At 43.3% G+C, this 20,533-nt stretch overlaps 1 protein-coding gene across 2 annotated transcripts in view; it reads left to right on the top strand.

Annotated features, from left to right (window-relative positions):
• MFSD1 (major facilitator superfamily domain containing 1) overlaps positions 1 to 20,533 on the top strand; it is a 162,985-nt gene that overhangs the window by 112,783 nt on the left and 29,669 nt on the right. Inside the window, exons 14-16 of one of the 2 annotated variants that reach the window (XM_078667036.1) lie at positions 13,177 to 13,224; positions 13,543 to 13,603; positions 18,212 to 20,472. In XM_078667036.1, the coding sequence (XP_078523162.1) occupies positions 13,177 to 13,224; positions 13,543 to 13,603; positions 18,212 to 18,224 (122 nt within the window). In that variant the 3' untranslated portion in view covers positions 18,225 to 20,472. Of the gene's footprint in view, positions 1 to 13,176; positions 13,225 to 13,542; positions 13,604 to 18,211; positions 20,473 to 20,533 lie in introns of those variants that run through there. The other variant, XM_078667035.1, reaches the window with a different exon arrangement.

The raw sequence follows: 20,533 nt of genomic DNA, 5'->3' as shown, positions 1-20,533 counted from the left end.
ACCGCTGCGACCACCACCCGCACCAGCCGACTGACCGCCTGGTCCAACGTCAGCGACGAAGACAGCATCAAGGCCATGAACTCCATCCACTCTGGATCCCCATCTGACCCATGCCCTCACCACGTCTTCAACAAAGCCTTCACAGCCATCGCACCCCACCTCCCGAAAACAATCAACATCTCCTTCGAGACAGCAACCTTCCCGGAAAGCTGGAAACACGCCGAGATCAACGCCCTACTGAAGAAACCCAAGGCAGACCCCAAGGACCTCACGAACTTCCGGCCCATCTCCCTGCTCCCCTTCCCGGCGAAGGTTACTGAGAAGATCGTCAACAGACATCTGACCCGCTACCTCGAAGACAACGACATCCTGGGCGCATCCCAGTCAGGCTTCCGCAGCAACCACAGCACCGAGACCGCCCTCATCGCTGCCACCGACAACATCAGGATCCTTATGGACAAAGGAGAAATAGCCGCCCTCATCCTCCTGGGCCTATCAGCAGCCTTCGACACGGTCTGCCACCGCACTCTAACTGCACGCCTCCACGACGCCGGAATCCAAGAGAAAGCCCTGGCCTGGACCACATCCTTCCTCTCCGGCAGAACCGAGAGCGTCCGCCTCCCACCTTTCCGCTCCAAGACCACCGAGATCATCTGCGGCGTTTCACAGGGATCATCCCTCCGCCCGACGCTGTTCAATATCTACATGGCACCACTCGCCCACGTCACACGACAACACAGCCTCAACATCATCTCCTACGCTGACGACACCCAGCTGATCATATCCCTCACCGAAGACCCCCACACCACCAAAATCAACCTCCACAGAGGAATGAAGGCCGTGGCTGACTGGATAAAGCACAGCAGGCTGAAGCTGAATTCTGAAAAGACGGAGGTCCTCATACTCTGCTGCACCCCCTCAGCATGGGACGACTCCTGGTGGCCAACATCTCTAGGAACAGCCCCAGAACCCAGCGACCACGCACGTAACCTGGGGGTTATCCTCAACTTCGCCCTCTCCATGACCAAGCAGGTCAACGCCGTCTCCTGGTTCAACACCCTCCGAATGCTCCACAGGATCTTCAAATGGATCCCCTCCAACACAAGAAAAACCGTCACCCAGGCCCTCGTCACCAGCAGACTAGAGTACGGGAACGCCCTCTATGCAGGAACAACAACCAAGCTCCTGAGACGGCTGCAACGCATCCAGAACGCCTCGGCACGACTGATCCTCGATGTCCCCCCACGCAGCCACATCACATCCCACCTGAGAGGCCTGCACTGGCTCCCCGTCAACAAGAGGATCACCTTCAAACTCCTCATCCACGCACACAAAGCCCTACACAGCACCGGACCAGCATACCTCAACGACCGTCTCAGCCTCTACACCCCCACTCGCAGCCTACGCTCCGCCAACCTCGCCCTCGCCACAGTTCCACGCATCCGGAAAACCACCGCCGGTGGCAGATCCTTCTCCTACCTCGCCGCCAAGACCTGGAACACTCTCCCCACCGGCCTATGACCGACTCAGTACCTGCTGGCCTTCAGAAGACTCCTTAAGACCTGGCTCTTCGAGCAGTAGCAGCCCCCCCCGCGCCTTGAGACTCTCACGGGTGTGTAGCGCACTTTACAAATGTTACGATTGATTGATTGTATGTATGATGTTTTCACAAAAAAAACATAGGTTGTGGGAGCAAGATGGCGCCCGCATAGGTGGATGCTAGCGTTGCAGGGAGGTAGCGGTCCGGTTGCTATGAGATGGCGGGCGAGAGTTTGAGCTCAATCAACGAGCACATCACCCCACGGGGGACCGTGTTACTGACCCCCCCCCCCCCCCCATTGCGCTACGAATGCTACAGATGCTGCCCTGCCGTAACAGCCCCCGGAGTCAAAACTTTGGAATTGCCTCACTGGTGAAGCGCTGTGTGGAGTCCTACCTGTGCCGCTTGCTGTTTTCTCGTCGGAGGACGGATTTCGTCATGGCTCCAAAGATGGTGCAGAGCGGAGCCGCAGCCAAAGCAGCAGCAGCTGCTCTGAAAGCGCGAAGTGAGGCTTCCCTTCACAGCGGGTAGAGCGGCTCGGCCCCCACTGAAAACTCTCCTGGACAAGCACCAAAACTACGCCCGGTCGAGATGAAGAGAGGGAAGGGCGGATCCTCGAGTATGGCCGCTTCGAAAAATAAGTCAACGGGCCCCTCGGTGGTTGACTTGCTGCAGCGAGGAAGAGAGTCAGCGGCCACAGTGAATATCTGCGTGGCGAGTGCGCTAGCGGAATACGCTTGTAACGGTGCAGGAGTTGGAATTGGAGCGCCGAATGATAATGTGGGGCGAAGTATTAAGTAAAATAGCTGATGGAACCTCGGCTAAAGAGAATATGAGGAGCACAGGCTTGCCTGATACTACGAGGGGGGCTGAGGGGCGAGTGGTATGTAACGAGCAGAGACCAACAACCAGCCAGGGTATTAAAGACGGACTTGTGAATACCCCTCAGATTAACTACAATGAAAGCAGCAATAGGAGCGCTGTGGGGGGGGGAGAATCACACTAATCTATCTCCGGAGCCTAGCAGTTTGCCAGGAATTCAAGAGGGTGAGAACCCAGTTGACAGCCAAATAGTATCTGGTGCATTAGAAGACAAGTGTTTGCCGGAGGACAAAAACAGCTCGGAAGAGAAGAAGGAGCCAAGCGATTGTTTTTTTTCCTTGACGGAGGAAGCCGAGTGGTCTGATGAAGTTTTAAGTACGTCGCAGGGGGCTAGTAGCTCGGAATCAGACGTGGAGGAGAGCGAAGAGGAACTTTTTTCAACAACTAAAAAAGTGCCAGGTCTAATGGGAAGGGAGAATAAAGGGAGAAAAGGTCGATCATGGGATTATTCGGCGACCACGCCACTTTCAGGCTCCAGTGTTAAATCAACCTCCCAGTTGAGACCCGAAGACCCCCTACGCTCGAGACTATCCACCAGGCGATACTTGCCCACAGGGAAGAGGCACGCACCAAGATAGCAGAAAAATGCAGGCTGGGATGAGGGAAATGCAAGGTGTGGTTAGGAAACTATCAAAAGCATTTTCCAGTATGGGGGAAAGAGTCGCAAAATTTGGAGGAAAGGGTGATGGGTGCCGAAAATGATGTGGATAAAGTGGTTACAAAGGGTAGAGGCTCATGATGCCCAGATCAAGGACATATGATGGAAGCTGGAGGAGACTGAAAATAGACTAAGAAGAAATAATCTAAGAGTTCTGGGGGTGCAGGAGGGTGTTGAGGGGGCTGAGTTATATAATCAGTCTTTTCTCAGCAGCTTTTCCAGAACTATCTGATTGGAACTGGGCATCTGAAATTCAAAGGGCCCATCGCATTCCCTTTAAACAGCGTGTACCGGTAAAGGAAGGCGACAAACCTCGGGCCATTTTGGTCTTCTTTGGAAATTTCCTCTTGAGGCAGTCTATATCAGATAAGGCAAGACCTGACGCCAGGAGATCAAGTGGTGAGGTTTCATTTTTTGTGAGGCCGGACTTCTGCCATATAACGGTAGAGAGATGTTGGAGATTAAGACAGATGCTGAAACCATTCCAGGACAAGAAAATCCAGGCATATCTGGTTAATCCTGCTCAGTTAAAGATCATTACCCAGGGGACCACTAGGTACTTCTCTTCGGAGATTAAAGCAAAGGAGTATCTGGACTCGCTGGACAAATAATATGCTGTAGCTATATTAAGGTGTGAACTGTGGAGAACTGCGGTGGGGGTTGGGTAGGGGGCAATGGTAAGGAGGTTAGATTAAACAGTTAGCTGTGATGTGCCGTTGAAATGTTGAATTGTGGAAGAGAAAGCGATAGTTGGGTTGCACATTTGGTGCTTATTTGCTTTTATAGAAGGTGTTGCTTTCTCTTCCCGTTGCCACAAGGATTAGAAGCTTGTGTTCGGTGCTAGACTTGCTACTTTCTAAAACCGCGTACATCGCATGCACAGACTTAGGTCTGAGCGCTCTCAGGGGGAAGTTGGTACCCCTCCGGTAGGGGTGGGTTGGGGGTGGGGGTTCACGGGATGGGTGGGGGTTGGGGGTTGGTGGGGGGCACGTTTGGGGGTGAGATGGGTGGGCACTTGGGGGAAAGAAACATCTGTTAAACATTAAGGGTTTCGATCTTGTGGGGTGCTCCACCCAGACGTCCATGGTCAGGGGGGTCGCCATTCTGGCTAAAAAATATTTGGGTGGATGCAAACGCTCCTTATCAGATCCTTGGGGAAGGTGGGCTATAGTCGAACTAAAGATAGGGATCACTCTCTGTACAGTTTATGGGTCCAATCAGGACAAATCTGATTTTATTATTATTTGTTTTTACTTTAGAGGTTTTATATAGCGCTGGCCGGACCCAGAGGTATCAGAGCGCTTTACAATTGTAACAGAAAGGTGTTTAAATACAGGTACAGTGTGTATAAGTACAGAAAGTAGATTAAAAAATGAGCAGTCCACATAGGATAAAGGTTACACTAGATGAAAAGTAAAAAATAATTGCTAAACACAATAAGATATACAATATAGAGGTCGCAGTTTGGTGGGAAGGTTCGATAAAATATACCTAGGAGCAAGAAGGACAAAAAATGTGCAAGAGAAACTGAAGGTCATATGGTGTAGTAAGAAACGGGAGGTAAAGGAGAGGCAAGGAGGGGAGGGAAGGTGATAAGATTGAAGGGGAAGGGAAGGAGAGGGGGGGCAGGAGGGAGTTCACTAGCCGTAGGCGGAGCAGCTGGGTGGGGGGAAGTTGAGGAAGGCGAGGCCACTCGTGAGGTAGTTAGAAGCCCCAGTATTTATTAAGGAGAAGAAGTTTGAGTTCTTTTTTGAAGCTGGGGTAGGACGGGTTACAACGGAGGTCTGGTGGGAGGGCATTCCAAATAAGAGGGGCATTGCCTGAAAAGGAGCGTGACTGAGTGGAATTCTTTTTCTGAAGGGGGGGATAAGTAGGAGGGTGTTAGAGCTTCTCAGGGATCGCGTGCAGCCTGCTTTGGTCAATTTGATAGCAAGGTATGTCGGAGTGTTTTGGTGGAGGATTTTGTGCGTAATGCAGGCGGTTTTATAAGTGGATCTGCCTTCAATTGGGAGCCATTTGAGGGTTTTGAGGGCGGGAGAGATGTTGTCAAATCGTTTGCAGTCTGTGATAAGCCTGGCCGCGAGGTTGAGCACTGATTTTAGAGGTGCCAGGTGTGTTTTGGGAATTCCGGTGAGGATGGCATTGCCGTAATCAATGCGCGATAGAACAAGAGATTGAACTGCTAGTTTAAAATCATCAATTGGGATGAAGGGCTTAATTCTCTTAAGGTTACGGAGGGTAAGGAGGGCTCCTTTGGCAGAGTTTTTGATGTGTACGTTGAGAGATAGGCGGTTGTCAAGAGAGATGCCCAAGGATTTGACTGAGATGGCTAGGGACAAGGGGCAGTTGAGGGCATTAAGGTCTGTGATCCAATTTTGAATGTGGAGCTGGTTGTTTTTTGGGGAGAAAAGAATAGTTTCAGTTTTTTTAGGGTTAAGTTTGAGGTGGTTCGAGTGGAACCAGGTTTGAATTTTGATGAGGGTGTTGTTGAGGTGGAGGATGTCAGCATGGGTTTTTATCTTATGGTAGAGTTGAGTATCGTCAGCGTAAAGATGGTAGTTGATCCCGGCTTGTTTGAGAATGAGGGTAAGGGGTCCCATGAAAAGGTTAAAGAGAGAGGGAGAGAGTATGGATCCTTGTGGAACTCCTAGAGAAATGGGGGAGGGGTTCGATAAGCAGTTTTGGATTTTAATTTGTTAAGCACGGTGTTGCAGGTATGAGACAAACCAATTATGAGTCATACCATTAAGGCCGAATCGTTCTCTAAGGACTTTGAGTAGAACAGAATGGTTAACGTTATCGAACGCTGCGGAGAGATCGAGGAGGATCAATAGGCTAGATTCGCCATTGTCGAGGGATGGTCATCTACAATGTTAAGCATGGCAGTTTCAGTGCTGCAACCTTTCCTGAAGCCTGATTGGAGGGGGTCAAGTAAGTTAAAAAGTTCAATGTGTCTGTCAAGCTGAAGGACACATTTTTCCAGGGCTTTCAAGAGAAGGGGCAGATTGGAAATAGGACGGAGGTTGTTGAGGTCATTAGGGTCGGCGATAGGGTTTTTGAGAATGGGGGTGATTTGGCCCAGTTGTAGGGAGGAAGGGACACAGCCGGTGGCTAGGGAAGTGTTAATGATCGAGGTCCAGGAAGGGGTAATGATGTGTTTAAGATTTTGGACAAGTTTAGAGGGGAGGGGGTCTTTGGTGTGGGAGGAGGGTTTAAGTTTCGCAATGATGCCAAAGACATCTCTTTCAGTAACTGGCTGGAAATTATGCCAGGCGGCGTTATTTTTAAGGAGTGTGTTAGGGGGATTGGAATCGTGGAGGGAGGAGGGAATGGAGGGGATCGGGAGATCAATGTTATGTAGGATCATGGAGGGAGCAGGGGGTGGTGGGAGGGATGCAGGTGAGTTAGGGGAGATGTCCAAAATGGAAGCAGGGGTCGGAGTCTGGAGGAATGATTGATCTATTCTAGCAATTTTTTCAGCGAAAAAGAGGGCTATTTCTTCGCATCTAGTGGTCGAGGGCAGAAGTATAGGAGGAGTGGATGAGGTTTGATTGTGAACAATGTTAAACAGTTCTCTGGGTCTATTTTTGGCTCGGTCCATTTGTGCTCGGAAAAAGGATGCTTTTTGTTTAAAGATGTGTTTTTTATAAGATGATCTTGCAAGTCTGAGGCGAGCTAGGTGCAAAGGGGTAGGGAGTTGTCTCCACGTTCTTTCCGTCCGTCTAAGTGAGCGTCTTTCATTATTAAGCTCCGAATTGAACCATGATTTGGAAGGAATGGTTCTTTGGACTGGAGCTGGAAATTTTGAATTGGCCATATCCCCTAATACTCTGCGGGGATTTTAATATATCTGCAGATTTTACTAGTGGAGTTAATAGTATCTCATATGCAGGGCGCAAACCTAAGGGGTTTAGAGCTCTATCCGCCCTAATTAACACACACAACTTGCTGGATATTTGGGGATTTAAGGAACCATCGAACCCAGGCTTTACCTATTTTTCATGCCCCTATAAAAAAGTACACCAAATTGGATTATTTCCTTATTTCACGTACAGAGGCAGGAAGGATAGGGATCCGTAAAATGCCGAAGGTACTATCAGACCATAGTCCACTGATTCTAGAATATGAACTGTTAAATATTGTAACCCCCCCCCCACTCGGTGGACGTTCGAGAAGAGACTATTATTAGACCATGAATTTGTGAATCATATTAAGATCTGGACTCGGGGCTTTTTCGAAATGAATAGGTTTAGTGCCTCTCGTGACTCCGTTTGGGACGCCTTTAAGGCACCACTAAGAGGGGAGGTAATCAGCTTTTCGGCGAGCCTAAGGAAAAAAGCTTGGGAATTACACGAGACTATAGTGGCTCAACTAGTAATGGGCGAGGAACAACATTTAAGAGATATCATAGAGAGGAAGGATGCAAATGAAAGTTTATGCAAGATCTTGGCTCTTAAAGCGGAAATGTATAAAGCGGAGGCTCAGAAAAGTGCAGATGACTACCAGGTACACAAGGGAAGAATCTATGAGACTGGGGAACAGGCTGGTAAGCTATTAGCATTGAGGATTAGGCAGGGGCGTAGTAAAAATCTGATAGATAGATAGAATAGAGGTGAATAACCAAGATTATACAGAACCAGAAGACATTAGAAGGATATTCATGGAGTTTTACCAAAAACTATATCAAGAGGAGGCCAGGGCAGATCCGGTTGGTTTAACATTTGAGGATTGTGGTCATCCTCTGACATATGAAGAAAGGAATATACTGGATAGGGACATAGAATTGAGTGAAGTGGTAATGTCACTGCAGAACTCTCCGGCTGGCAAGGCCACTGGGCCAGATAATATCCCAGCTGAAGTGTATAAATGCCTGCAGGAAATTCTGGCCCCAATACTACTGGACCTATTTAGTGGTATTATAAGCACAGGCATAATTCCAGATTCATGGAAAGAGACGAACATCATAATCTTCCATAAAAAGGGTAGAGTTAAGGAGGACCCCGGGTCGAACCGTCCAATATCCATCAAATGCAGACACTAAAATCTATTCAAAGGTATTGGCTAATAGGCTAGGAGGGGTCATTGGTGGTTTGGTCTACCCGTGGCAGCATGGGCTTATCCCGGGTCGGGGAACAACGGACCATATGAGGCGGGCTATCACACTGTTTGATGCGCTTGCTACCTCGGGGGGGGCCGGATCGCCATGATCCTTCTCGATGCCGGAAAAGCCTTTCATCGCGTTACCTGGATGTATTTATGGGGGATATTGGAACGGAGGGTCCTAAGCCCTAAAATAATCAAGGCCATTAAGGCAATGTATTCTGGCCCATATGCCAGAGTTCAGCTAATGGGTGGTGGTTCGGATAGAGTTAATCTCCCGGGGGACCCGTCAAGGGTGCCCCTGTTCCCCAATTTTATTTGCACTATATATAGACCCGCTAATAAGAAAGATACTGGGGTGTGGGGATATTTAAAGCAGTGGTACAGAATGGATTCGAAACAAAGGTGCTAGGCTATGCGGATGATATAGCAGTTTTAACTACAGATCCGGACACTGCTATGCTTGCTTTGAAGGCAATTACCTCAAAGTTTGGCTGCTGTTCCGGGTATTTACTTAATGAAAAAAAGACCCAGATAGTCTGCTCAAACAATATGGTAAAGCGGGATGCTACATATACAGACTCGGCAAACTACCTGGGAATTAGAATTAGCTCTTCAATGGAGTCGACAATTATGAGCCATTGGTTGACTCAATTATTTCGGAGCTAAAGAGGATAGATGTCATTCACCTTTCATTAATAGGGAGAAGTAATGTTTTAAAAAGGACCATGCTCCCGAAACTGCTGTATCTTTTTAGATCGATCCCGCTTTTTGTGGGTGAAAAGGTGTTAAAATCTATAGAATCAGCATTTAGTAATTTTCTTTGGCAGTATGGAAAGACAAGAAGATCCCTAAAATACTTGTCATTATCGCAAGAAAGAGGTGGTCTCGGGGCACCGAATATTAGGTATTACTTTGCGGCCTCTCTTTTCAGCCAAATGGCGATACTTGTGGGTAACACCTCTGGATATTCCAATAGCCAATCTGTAAATACTTTTCCCCCCTCTATATACGAATTATTGTTGGGGAAAGAAGCATTAGGGTTCTTGCTCCGTAATACCGACCGTCCTTATTATAACAAAAAAGATATAAGGTGTTGGACGGTGCTTGGGGGGCGTGGAATCTGGTCAGGAAGGTACTAGGAATTCCGAAATATAATTACTATACACCGCTCTGGAAGTCAAAACTCTTTCCCCATCTGAGTAGTGATGGAGGGTGGGTCGCCTGGGATTTGCAAGGAATTGGCAGAATAGGGGACTTTTGGGAATGCGCTGCCCCGTTGAGCTTTATGCAGCTTCAACAGAAATATGGAGTAGATGGGAAACATAGGTTTAAGTATTTGCAAATATTCCAGACCCTAGTGTCCATCAGACCCCGTATTAATCCAGGTGGAAGAAGTAAGATCAATGATTATGTTCTGGGGGGGGGAACCAGGATTGGCATGACATACGGGGCTTTATCTGATACACTTCAAGACGAAATGGAGAAGGTGGAGGCTTCCTGGGCGTGAAAGTTAGGGGACTCAGATGTGGATCTGGATAGAGCTCTCCAGATGGCCAGCAACTTATTTCGATCCACGAACCTTAGGGCACAACATTACAAGACGCTGTATAACCTATATTTTACCCCAGCCAAGCTGTTTGAATGGGGAAGAGAGACAATGATGGGTGCCCACGGTGCTCCGTAGGGCCGGCAAATTTAGTGTACATGTTTTATGAATGCAGTGCATTGAAGAAACTTGGTACAGAGATTGAGAAATACTGGGAGGGGCTGCTAGGGATTAAGAACTCCCATATCCCCGGTATTGATGATATTTGGATTAGATGTTAAGTTACGATTGAATAAGGAAGAAGAAGCTTTTGTTTTTATCTCTATATCAGTTTTAAAAATACTCCAGGCAGCAAGGTGGAAGGATACCTCGGTCCCCTCATTCCAGATGTGGCTATCAAGATTGCTAGGCATCCATAATATGGAAGGGTCCTTGTACTCCCGTAGGGGTAGAAGGATGAGGGAAATGGGGCAAAAGATCTGGGCCCCCCTTTCGAGTTGGAGGGATGACAGAATGTAGTAATTGATAGATACTTAGGCCTGCTTTTATTTCTTGGATTAATTCTGACCCCTATTTTATCATGATGTATTGCTGTATTTATGGATTCTTGTGAAGAACTGTTACTACACTCTTTCTAAATTGATTGGTACTTCATTGAAACATGTGTTTTAATTGGAAAAAATATTTTTGTATACACCTGAACTATTTAATAAAAAAAACAACAAAAAAGGTTGCAGGAAGGTTATAGTTGGGCTTACAGTTCACTCGTACACAACCATGTAAATTCAGCAGTTATAGTTTCCTGAGCTATCTATAACTTACGCCCCAGCAATGCACTGCTTATGACCTCTCATATTACATCACTCATGACATACTCAGTGACATCACTGATATCACTCATGACATCATCCACAGAACCACTCACACACCCACTGTCCTCCCATACAACCACTCATACAACTACACAACCATTCACATACCCATTCACAGACCCATACAACTACTGACAAACACACTCAGCCATCCATAGAGCCACTAACACACGCACTAACTCACTCATGCAGGCACTCACCCAACCAGTCACGTACCCATACAGATACTCGCATACTCACCCACTCACTGATACACATACTACCACATGTACTTATTCACTGAGACAACCACATACTCTCCCGTCCAACCTCTCTCACACTCACTTACTCAGCCATACACCCATTCACACACCTATACAGCTACTTATGTACCCTCACACTCACCCATACAGACAGTCATGCTCCTGCTCACTCACACAACCAGTTACATACCCTTTCTCACATCCATACAACCACTCACACAGCCACTCACTGACTCTTACCCCCTTTCACATAGACATTCACTCTCCTATACAGGCACCCTCACCCAGTCACTCGCCTATACACACACTTAAACTACTACTCAGTAACCTATACAGCCACTCAGACATCCACTGCCCTACCCATACAGCCGCTCAAATAGGCAGTAAGTCACCCATACAGATACCTATACACCTATGAATCCATGACACACCCATTGACTCACCTGCACAGCCAGTCACACAACTGCTCACTGTCCAATACAGCCGGTCAGTCACTCCCCCATACAGCTGCTCACACAAACCCACTAACATATCTATACAGCCACTCACACACCAATACAACCACTAAGACATCCACTTACACACCTATACAGCCGCACAGACAGGTTCAGTCACAGCAAATCAGATGACATTTATTAGAAATAGTATCACCCTCATAGTTATTTGATGATGGCGTCACCAGTGTTGTCGTTTGAGATGAGAGAAATATAGAATGAACATCGAAACGCCGCGTCGACTTTTTTAAACTGCTTTTCAAAGCTTTTATTTATAAAAATGGATTGTAACCCAAAGGGGAGGAAGGTGATTAATTATTTGTGTACCAATGTTTTTACTTAATAAATTTATGTTTTATACTTGCAATTCGATAGCAGAATCCTTTTGAGAAATTGTATGCTGTACTGTGAGATTTGACATTGTGGCAAGATATGTGGTTTTGAAACCAATACTGCTAGTGTAATTGGTATTACAACAAGTAAGAATAAGGCATTAGTTCAGATCTTCTGAGAGGGATTTGTCTTCTCTGACACAACGCCACAGGGTGTGAGTCGTTTTGAGTCATTTGAGATGTCATCAGTGAAGTCACTGAGCATGTTGAGACTGATGTAATATGTGAGGTCATAAGCAGTGCATTGCGTGGCATAAGTTATAGTTAGCTCAGGTAACTAGAACTTCTGTGGTTTTGCACGAGTGAAATGTAAGCCTAGCTAGAACGTCCCTGCAACCTTTGTTTTTTCAGTGAATTTTTAAGGTTTTTATATTATATTTCCCAACTATAACATCCCTGTAGCCTTTGATTTTTCAATGAATTTCTAAGGTTTTTCTAAAAAAATGTCCATCTCTGTAACCTGTAATGTTTCACAGTGGATGTGTAGGCACCTGTGTGGGTCTGTTAGTGGGTGTGTGAGTAGATTTCTGAATGGGAGTGTGAATGTGTCAGTGGGTGTCCAATGTGGTCTATGATAGGGCGAGTGGGTTTGTGAGTGATGTGGGAACCTCCACGGGTTTGTCATTGGTTGGGTCAGAGCCTGTGTTTGTCTAAGAATGGAAGTGCAAGTAGTGCTTTGGATCTTTGGGTGTGTATGTTAGTGAGTTTATGGGTGTATGAGTGGGTGTCTGAGTGGTGCTATTGTTTTTGCGCTTTACCATACTTAGTATGTGCATAAGTAGACCGCCTTGGGCTGCCCACTTTTGAATCTTTCCTTGTAATTACAAGAACAATAAGCCATTCAAAACAACCCATACCCTTTGTCTGGCTAGATCATAGAGTTGAAATCTCATCTCAGCCTCCCCAAAACACATCACTTGGAAATGAGATCATTCTCTGCACTGCCAATTGACTTTGGAGGAATCTTGAATATCACCCTCTGTGCTCTAGGGTGGGGAGAGTTTTCTGTTACAAAGGGCCTTGCCTAAAGGTTAGGAGGGTTTTGAGCCCCGTACCCCCTCCACCCCTCCCCAGCAACTATGCTTAAGTTCTGTGATCTTTCATTTTCCTCTTGTAGCCACGAAAAAGAGCTGGAAGGGTTGTGTGTGTTTTCCGGTGTAAAATAAAAAGGAGTTAACTCTCACCTAGCTGGGGAGGGATTTGGTAGCCATTCAACTTGCCTAGTGGTGGAGAGTGATAGTACATGGCCCTTACCTTGCCCAAGAGTTTGGTATTTGATAACCTCCTCCTTACTCAGGTTGTGGGTTGTTCCTTGATAGCCCCCAGCTGTTTACAGTGTCACACATTATTTTAAACATAACATAATTTGTAATATCACTAATAAAGTAATAGTGAATACACATTTTTGTTTTTGAGTCTAATTATATTTATTTTTTGTTTACTCTAGTGGCATTAATATCCGTTGTGATGCTGTATTTTGTGAACCAACTAACTAGTAAGTTTAACAAATTTACGTTGCGATATACCCTTAAAATGCATAGTCCTGCAGATTCAATTGAAATTTGCAAAACAGCATATAAACCAGATTGTCGCATGTCTCCTATAATCTTGAACATACTTTTCATAGTGCTTTTAATGTTTTTGGGGGTGGACATTAAAGGGAGATTTCAGTTTTTATAATATTTTTCTCTGTTGATAGTTAAAGGCAGTTTGAGGCGTGCAAACTGAAGAGAAGTTAAAAGTATGATTTTATCTACTGTTTAAGAGATGAATGTTTTGGCGGTGATACGAAATGAGTTCTTATCAATTCTAGGAGGTGAACTTAATTTATCTGCTTGGAAGAGGATGAAATTACAAAAGGAGGCTGAACTTGAGTAAGTATATTTTTAACATTGTTGCTGCAGTGTGACTCCTGTATAAACATTCTTTCGTAACTGGCATTACAAATGTTTTAAGTTTAGCTCATGAGATGTAACAGTTAAATATTTTTCCACAGTCATTGTATTATTTAGTATATTATATTGTTTATACAATATATTCAGCCAATCTAAACCTAGATTTAGGTATTATTGTCCAACCTCATTTAAAAACGTAATTTGTATTAGTCGTGTACCCATAGCATTAACATTGTTCATGAACACTAATTTAATGTATGCCCTGTTAAACTTCTAGGCGGATAGGTTGCGTATTGGATGCGAGGCCATACTTCCTTGTGAAGTGCTTTACTCTCTGCGTTGTAGCAAACCTGAATAGGATGATTTAAGGTCAATAAGAAAAGTCACCTTTGATGATGGAGCAAGACGAGCCCTCACTTTTAGAACACTAGAGTATTGTGTTGAGTGATGTGGTATTTCTGTACAGAACACAGTATAGCCTTATGGTTCATTGCAGTGGAGGTTGTCTAACTCCAATCATCCAGGGGCATAAACATCCTCTGTTGCTGCCATGGAATCCCACAGTGGTATTATGCTCAATCCATTTTACACAACAGACTTTAGAAGTATTTGATCTATCTCTTGCCACCTTTTGTTTCTCCACTGCCCTTAAACAGATCACCTAGCTGCAATAAAACGTATTGAAACTGATTTGAGCAAGTTGTTTTACGGCTTAGGATCTGACGCATTTGACAGAAATACAGGATTTGCTAAATGTAGCAAGATTGTTGATTGCAACTTGATGGAGTGCTTTAGAAATATTGTCAGGCTTGCAAGTAATGTATCCTCATCACATAACATTATCTTGCCTTTTGCAACAAGGGACTTCAGATTTTCTGGCTAGTTTAGATTTTGTAGGTCAATAAGCGATCAATAATATACATTTGTAGGTAAATTAGCTGAGCATTCTGGAAAATATTCCATCTAAGGAAAAGGCAGTTGACTTTCACAGGTAGATTTTAGTTATTTGCAAGCACTTCAACAACAGGGAAGCATTTAAGAGAACATATCTTTCGGCATTAATTTATAGTTAGTTTAAAAGTAGTCATTGTTATGTATATCATAGAATCTAATTGCCACTAAATGACTGGGGAACAGTTCTGAAGGTGCTTCAGGTGACAGTAGGCCTTGAGATGGTTGGGGGATCCATATTATCACTCTTGAAATATAGAACTGTTTTGCAACGTGTACAGTTTTCATGGTCTTCTTTTGCATTTTACGTCTGTGCACATCAACCCATTTTTTATAGTGTTTCAGATTTTGAAACAGCAGCTTTTTGAGGTGTTCTATTTGCGTTAAAGTATTCTTATCCCTTAATATAAGCATATTTCACTAGTAAATGTAGACGTAATCTAGAATAAATAAACGTACCTGACCCAGATGTATTGCTGTTTTTGAGTTTTATGAAGTATGTAGCAACATTTGAAAATTGACTAAAAGAAAATCTTGCAGACTCAACTCACGTAAGTTACATATGTTCCTTCACTTAACCTTCCACTTCCTTAAGGTTCCTGACTAGAATTTCATTTAAGCAGATTGCTTGCCTAGAACAACATAGCTATGTGTTTTTTTATATGACTCTGGTACTTAGCAAACTTCTCAGTCGCAGAACTGGTGCATTCTTTTTTTTGCTACATTCCTTTATACTCCATAGCAGTACGTTTTTGGTCCCTTACCTCCCACACTGATGCATCTTCCTTGTTGCTGTCCCCTCAAAATGGCAAAGGATGCCTCAGTACTAACATTCTCAGCTGTCAGGCTAAAGTTCCAGTATTGATGTATTTGTCTTGGTCTTGTTCTTAGATGTGCCTGCAAGTGTTGCATGGCACGCAACACTTCTGACCTATATCAGATATTTTCAGGCAATGCACTGTAGATGATCTGCCTAAGCCCATGTACTTGAAAGCATTCCTTTCCTGTTGCACTTGAGGCTTTTTTTATAACCCCCACATTGCTAACTTTAGTGCTTTGGTTTTACACCTAGAACTGTTTTACAGTAAATGCAGCAGTGGTTCCCCTTACCATTTTCTCACTGTCCATGAGCTCCACTCATGAAAGATGTTAACTCATACTGTTATCCACCCTCCACCTCTTTCTCTTCACACTTCTAAATCGTATTCTGTGGTGTGCCCACAGACATAGCAGGTCTGTTTTGGCTTCCCTCTGTGCTGCTGTCAATCGTACAGAAATAAATAGTTGCCCTATTTATCTTCTCTTCCTCTCATCCCAGTGATACTGAACAGTAATAATACTACAAAAATACAAATGAACACTTGACACTGAAACAAAATTTGTGCGCCATATTTCTAAACTTATCGGTCAAGGTAGTACCAGAGTACAGCGTCCTAGGCAGGAGCACATATGGTGCAAAACACAACAGAGAGGCAATCCTTTAGACTAACGGTTCTTAACCTTTCATCCGAGCACTTCTCTGGGGGTCTGCAACTGTTTGGTAAAATTCAATATTATTGAAATGAGTCAATTAAAATTAATTGTCTATACACATAAAGAAGCAAAATAGAAAATGTGAAAACTTTTTCTATATTTGTTAATTACACAACATATTTCACTATTTGAGCATTTGTTTAGGGTATACTTGTTTTTGTGTTCTTGTTTTGCAGTTCAAGTCCTAAACATTGCTTCGGGCAGGGGTCCCTGACTACCAATAAGGGCTCAGTTGGGGTCCCCGGATTTCAGGAATGATTTAGTAAGGGGTCCACAGAATTGAAAAGGTTACCAACTGCTTTTTTAGGCCTTTTCAAACGTGCTTTGATTTGTTAGTGACAGCTAGTAAAAGCACTTCCTTCCTGACAGCCCATGCACATGTTTGAGATTCAATGCCATTTTAAGTTTTTCTGCAAGAGTTGGGTATTGGGCAGGTAGTGGGCACTAGTGCTGGATCATTCATGTCCCTTAAATTTAAGACTCTAGTTTGAGATGGCTGTGGGGTCTACACAAGCAAGAAGCTTCTCTATTAGGAAAGTGCCAATTCACACCTGATAAGTTTTTTGAAGCAAGTCAGAATCTAAGGCTGACCATCCAACTACTGCAGATTATTCTTCTGGAAATGGATGAAAATTTCCTGTATGACCTATCAGGCCTGAAAAGACATTTCCAAGAGGATCAAAGACTGATACTGGCCCTCTTAAACTGTTATTCTTAATTTTAATACTTCTGCTGGGTGGGGCCCTTCCATGTTGTAGCGTATGACACAGCTTTGAGGTGTAATTTAGTTTGCAGTGGTGATCAGCATATTAAGAGAGATTTTGCCAAACTTAACCCTAACTGACCAAGTCAATTTGCAGATGAAGCTGCCAACTGCCATTTTGTGACCTAGTATTCACTATGAATGCATTTTACATTGATATTTTTATAGTGCAATATACAAATGTAATAATATGACAGCTTAAGAAGTTGTTTTTTATGGGGCCACTTGTATAGGAGGGAGAATGTTTTGCCAGGAACCTCAGCAGGTAGGTCTTTTGTGGTTTTGGTGCGGTAATCCTCAGTTACCACTGACACTGGATTGCACATCATGTGCCATTTAATTCTTTATTTCACTAATAAGTAGATGCATAAGAGTTATTGTATTATTGTGGTCATACAGTCTGCAACAATGTATGACGAACCATATGGTCAAGGTAATGTGCATAAATGGTTTTTATCCAGAGGCACTGGAAAACGAATTACTTCCCAAGTGTGCTTCAGTTCCCACTAGGGGACTGATTACGATGTCAGGTGGAGTTTCCTCCGCCTGACATAGTCTCGGTCATGTGACCCACGACACCCGGTCAGCAATCCCGACCGAATAATTAGGATGCGACCAAACACTGTTCGGTTGCATTCCTATACTTTACAATGGGAGCATTTTTTCCGGCTGGAATGCATGCTTCTATTGTAAAATAGGAGGTGCAGTTCATCCCTGACCCCGTGGCTGGCACCTCAATGTGCCTGCCACAGGGTGCAGTGATAAACAGGGGGGCACCATTTGTGCCCCCTCTGCCTCCAAGCGGAGGCCTTGCACATAAGGGGCCTGGCTGGGGGTCTCCAAAGTAGAGTTCTGACAGCCTTCTGGTTTTGGTAGGGCCGGCACAGAAAGGCTGCCGAAACTCAACATCATAATCCCATAGGTGGAAAGAGCCGCCCTTGGGATTAATGGTAGCATTCTGACTGGCGGACAGGCTCTCCGAGCCAATCAGAATGACCGCTCGGATTCCTTTCCGACCGTTTCCATCGTAATGAGGCAGTCAGAAAGGAACCCGACCGACATATTACAATGCAGTCGGAATGGCTCTGAACAACTGTCGGAGCCTTTTCTGACTGCATCGTAATCGGCCCCCCATGTGTCTAAACTGACACGTTCACATTGATGGGTCTCTTTTGTGCAGCAGCTTACTGCTATAAAATCCCATTGTATCTGATAGGGATTTTGTACGCAAATCCCTGGCATTGTTTGTTACTTTGATGTTTAACATAAGGTAAAACAATAACCTTGATTTGATATCTTGTTTAATTATTAGTAACTCTCACAACGCTAATGTTTTGCAGAAAAGAATGTTGAATAAATATCCAGAAGTACAGATCGTGTGATCAGCAACACATCAGCTGGAAGAATACTAGTTATTTCAAGCTCTATGTGTAGTCGATGTACTTTTTTAGTAGAGTTACCTGCTTTTTCAGAGCACTTCATAGCAAAATGTTAATGATTTTATTAACTGTTAAAGAAATATAAAATTTTAATTGTTTATATTTTTTTATAAGTATCAGAAGGGGAGTCTAGGGAGTAATTTAATCAAAGAAGTGATCAATTTTATATTCGATAAATGCAGTTCCTATTTTAACTAAGCACTTACAGTTATGATATTAAGTTTGTAAATGCAAACACACCACGTTTTTACAATAGAATGAACATTGTCAGATGTAATTATACACTTTTTTTAATGTAGCACTTATCACCACATGTTTTGCTTCCTAACACAGTAAATAATTGGTGGAACTAAGATGAAAATGTCTTGGTTCCTAATTTATTGATATAAGAATCATCAAAGACCACGATCATGCTGCACTTTTAATGTATGATCTGCAGGTTACACATACATGTTGCAAAAATTATTTTATTTCTGCAATCATTGTTACTTAAATATAGTATGCATTGCAAAGTAATGCTCTTTTTTGACAGCACTTGTTAAATATTTTTAATATATTTTTATTTTTTATTTTGCAAAATGTTTTTAGAAAATGCTTTTTGTAAGCTTGCCTCTTGGATGTCTCATGTCCTCTTTTTTCTCAAGTGATATATTTTTCACATACAGACAAATGGAATATATTTTTTGGGTGCCCTTTATTGAGGTGGACTTTACTGGTCTTACATGGTATGTCTGACACACAACATATAGTGCACACAATATTATACTTTGAAGAACACAAAGTTTGTTTATAAGTAAGTGATTACAAACATATCATGGCTTTATAGTTAAGATGTTATGCGTTTTTCTTATTTTCTAATTGTTAATATTGATATGCATATGTAGCAAAAAATACTTTGTTCCTCTTGTGTGGTAAGCATTGATGATCAGGGACATTTTGTTTGCCAATTGCAATAGGACTTCTTCCTAGTTTGTTTCAGTGACTTTACCGACAATAATGTCTATTACTAAAAGCTGGTGCTGTATTTATACACATATTGCCTTGAGAGCATGTCTGCATTGCATTTGCCCAACTATAAAAGTAAAGACAAACACAAACAGTTGCAAAAGTAAACTTAAGAATTCGGGATTTTCCTAGGAACCGAAGGAGGAAACCCTTTTTTAGGCATATTGATGTTTGCAATCTCTCTTTTTCATGCTCTCTATTGTGTTAAACAGCAATTTCTGATGTAATTTGCACAATCTTGATTTAGAACAGGTACAGCTCTTGAATATAATCGACATCCCATGCTAACTCTTCACTGACTCTTTAATAAGATGTTTACCTCCAGTAGAGATAGACCGTTTTCATGGGTGTGTGTATATTTTGGCTGATACGATCCCACGCTTCAGCTTCAGTGTTTCAAATTATAAACTCAGAATAATAACCTTATAAAATGGGCTTTTCGTCAAGGCAATCCCTGGGGATGTATCTTTTAACTGCACATTACAGTAGTTGTTTTTTCCGATTAATAGCTCAGAGGTAACTCAGTGTACTTTTAAATATTAAGTATGGGTCGATCATGTAACAACTTCTTAATTTTACATACTTTTACTGGTAAACACAAGTTTTTTGTGAAGAAGTACAATGGTAGCTGAGGCACTGTAATTAATCTCTGAAGTTCAAGCTACGAGTTCTCTTTAACACCACTAGCACTTAATGTTTTTAGTCAATCACGGTTTTCCTGAATCACTTAAATAACTGTGATTAATTAGCACTTATAATGTGTTAAGTGAGAAGCGGTACGAGTCACTGGCATATATTGTCTCATCTGGATGAAAGCCCTTGATTTCCTTGTGCCTGTTACTGTAAATAACCTGGAAGCACTTTTCAGCATCAGCACTTATCGAAAAGTTATGCATTGTAACTGTTATTGTGAAATATTTATCTGTAGCCTGCTGACTTTTCTTATTATGTACACGTCTTCTTTCATGATGTATATTTTACAGAATTGTAGTTCCTTCAAAAATGTTCTTATCTTTACAATACAAATTCTTATGTCACAGTGCATGGTGGTTTTGCATGCTGTTTTAATAGCACTTAAGTTTTAACAAAAAATAACATTGCACTTTTCTCTTCCTGCACCAACTTTACTAATTGAATAAACTTGTTTACCCACTAAATGCACTGGCTTGTCTCGAATTTCTTATGGTGTGGTTAATACTTTTCTTTTTGGACATTGAT

This window comes from Lissotriton helveticus, chromosome 11 (assembly GCF_964261635.1).
Source record: "Lissotriton helveticus chromosome 11, aLisHel1.1, whole genome shotgun sequence".
Classification (NCBI taxonomy): domain Eukaryota; kingdom Metazoa; phylum Chordata; class Amphibia; order Caudata; family Salamandridae; genus Lissotriton; species Lissotriton helveticus.
This window is presented reverse-complemented; position numbering and strand designations above follow the sequence as displayed.